General features: G+C 46.6%; 1 protein-coding gene across 1 annotated transcript in view; it reads left to right on the forward strand.

Annotated features, from left to right (window-relative positions):
* KLHL40 (kelch like family member 40) overlaps positions 1–486 on the forward strand; it is a 9,794-nt gene extending 9,308 nt beyond the window's left edge. Inside the window, exon 6 of the mRNA XM_027897630.1 lies at positions 124–486. Coding sequence (XP_027753431.1) covers positions 124–235 — 112 coding nt within the window. The 3' untranslated portion in view covers positions 236–486. The remainder of the gene's footprint in view (positions 1–123) is intronic.
* Positions 487–1,866: the final 1,380 nt, after the last annotated feature.

Raw genomic sequence — 1,866 nt, forward strand, 5'->3', positions numbered from 1 at the left:
ATGCCCGTGGGATGTCCCACCCTGCACAGGGGCTCCCACTGCTGCAGAGAGTGGCTGGAAGCGGGGAGAGGGGACACTTTCCTCGCTGTAACTCTCTTTGTCTGTCTGTCTGGCTCTCCCCAGGTATGATGAGGAGCAGAAGAAGTGGGAAGGGGTTCTCCGGGAGATCCAGTACGCCTCCGGTGCCACTTTCCTCCCTGTGCGCCTCAACGTTCTGCGTCTCACAAAGATGTGAAAAACTGGGCATTTTTCCATGAAGGGGTGGGGGGATGGTCTGGGGCAAGGAGGGATGAGGGGAGAGAGGTGATGCTTGTCAGGGATGTGGCATCTGGATACTGTGTAAGGACATTGCATCTGAGATTGGGACTTTTTTACTTCGACAGCAAACGGGGGAAATGACCTTGAAGCTCTGTGGGAATTTGAAGATGCTCTCCAGGGTAATTAGAGGAGGGATATGGAGCCTGGAAGGAGCTGGGAGAGGCAGAGAAAAACAGAGCAATGAGTTATTCCTGTCTCAGTAGACAGGACAAATAGAATTTTCAATTCCTTCTTCGTGTTTTCCCCCATCTTTTCCAGCGCTGTTACATCTCCCTTACCAAGAGCCGAGGCACAAAGTGGGTCCCAATGGACTAAATCAACATTCCCCAGGGAAAAGGGTCTATAAAATAATTCCCCACCTAGGCTGTGAGCACGGTGCTAGAACCCCCCCTTGGAGAGGAGAAGGAAAGGCCAAAGTCAAGTAGTGCAGGAGAGAGCTGGGTTGGAATTTGATGAGTTCCCAAGTGAGGAGGGTTGTTGGGATGAGACAGTTGGAAGGAATCAGCGTGTGAGCAGCAGAAATGCTGTGAAAGTTGCAGGGGGAAGAAAATGATCAACTAATCTTTGTTCCTTGCCTCCACCTGGACTTTGGAGCGAAGAGGGGCCGGGAGTTGAGTCTGCAGGAGAGGAGGAGTCGTGCAAGTAGTAGGGTGGGAGAGGGGGAGAGATGGGCAGGGGAGGCCCTGAGTGCTCATCTCCAGCCTTTTGGGTTCCTCATCTTCAATCCCAGATCACAATGTCCTCACCTGTGGATGGACAAGTGCTGGTTTTTTTTTTAGGGAAAGGTTTTATATTTTTGCTGTTTCTCTCTTCTTTTTAACGGTCAACCCTTTTTTTTTTTTTTTTCTTTTTTAAGAGTATTTTACTGTGCAGATGTGTTTGGCTCAAAGAGAGCTTCCTACAAGTGAAAAACGCATATTTATTTTAAAGTTATCCGTGATGATGTTTTGATAGGAACACGGCTGTAGTGGCAGCAGGACAAAGATCTGCTAGAGCAAAGATCTCTTGATGCCCAAAACCTCTGACCAGTGGTTCTTTTAAAAATAAATGTGGCTGTTTCAAAAGAAATCCCCTGTGCCTGCGTGTTGGGAGAGCTGGAACGTTCACAGCAACCAAAGACCAAGCAAAAGTTGTGATGAACACAGCCAGACCCATCTTTTATTGTGCTTATTTCCCCCCATTTGAGAGCTGAAACTTTAGCTTTGTATCCTTAAAGATCTTCTCCATGGATACAAGGATTAGCAGCTTACCTAGGACTAGAAGGAATTTGGATATCTACAGGGACCAGATTCTGGTGCTACAAATCATACCTGGCTGATTGATCTGCCTCAAAATGTAGACATGGAGAAACTAAAATACGTTTGGAAGGAAAGAGAGGTAAAGCAACCAGAGAGAGCCTTGTCCTGGTTTCATTTTAAGGATTTAAAAAGTTACAGGATAAGCTCCTTAAGAGGACAAAAAGTCACATCAGAACAGTAATGAAGTCTTTTCACAAGAAAAAGAAATCCAAGGTGACTGGCTGTCACAAAATAGCTTTAAAGGGTGAAA

The sequence above is a fragment of the Empidonax traillii genome, unplaced genomic scaffold (assembly GCF_003031625.1).
Source record: "Empidonax traillii isolate 1590-97213 ecotype Southwest subspecies unplaced genomic scaffold, ASM303162v1 scaffold553:size485074, whole genome shotgun sequence".
In the NCBI taxonomy this organism is placed as follows: Eukaryota; Metazoa; Chordata; class Aves; order Passeriformes; family Tyrannidae; genus Empidonax; species Empidonax traillii.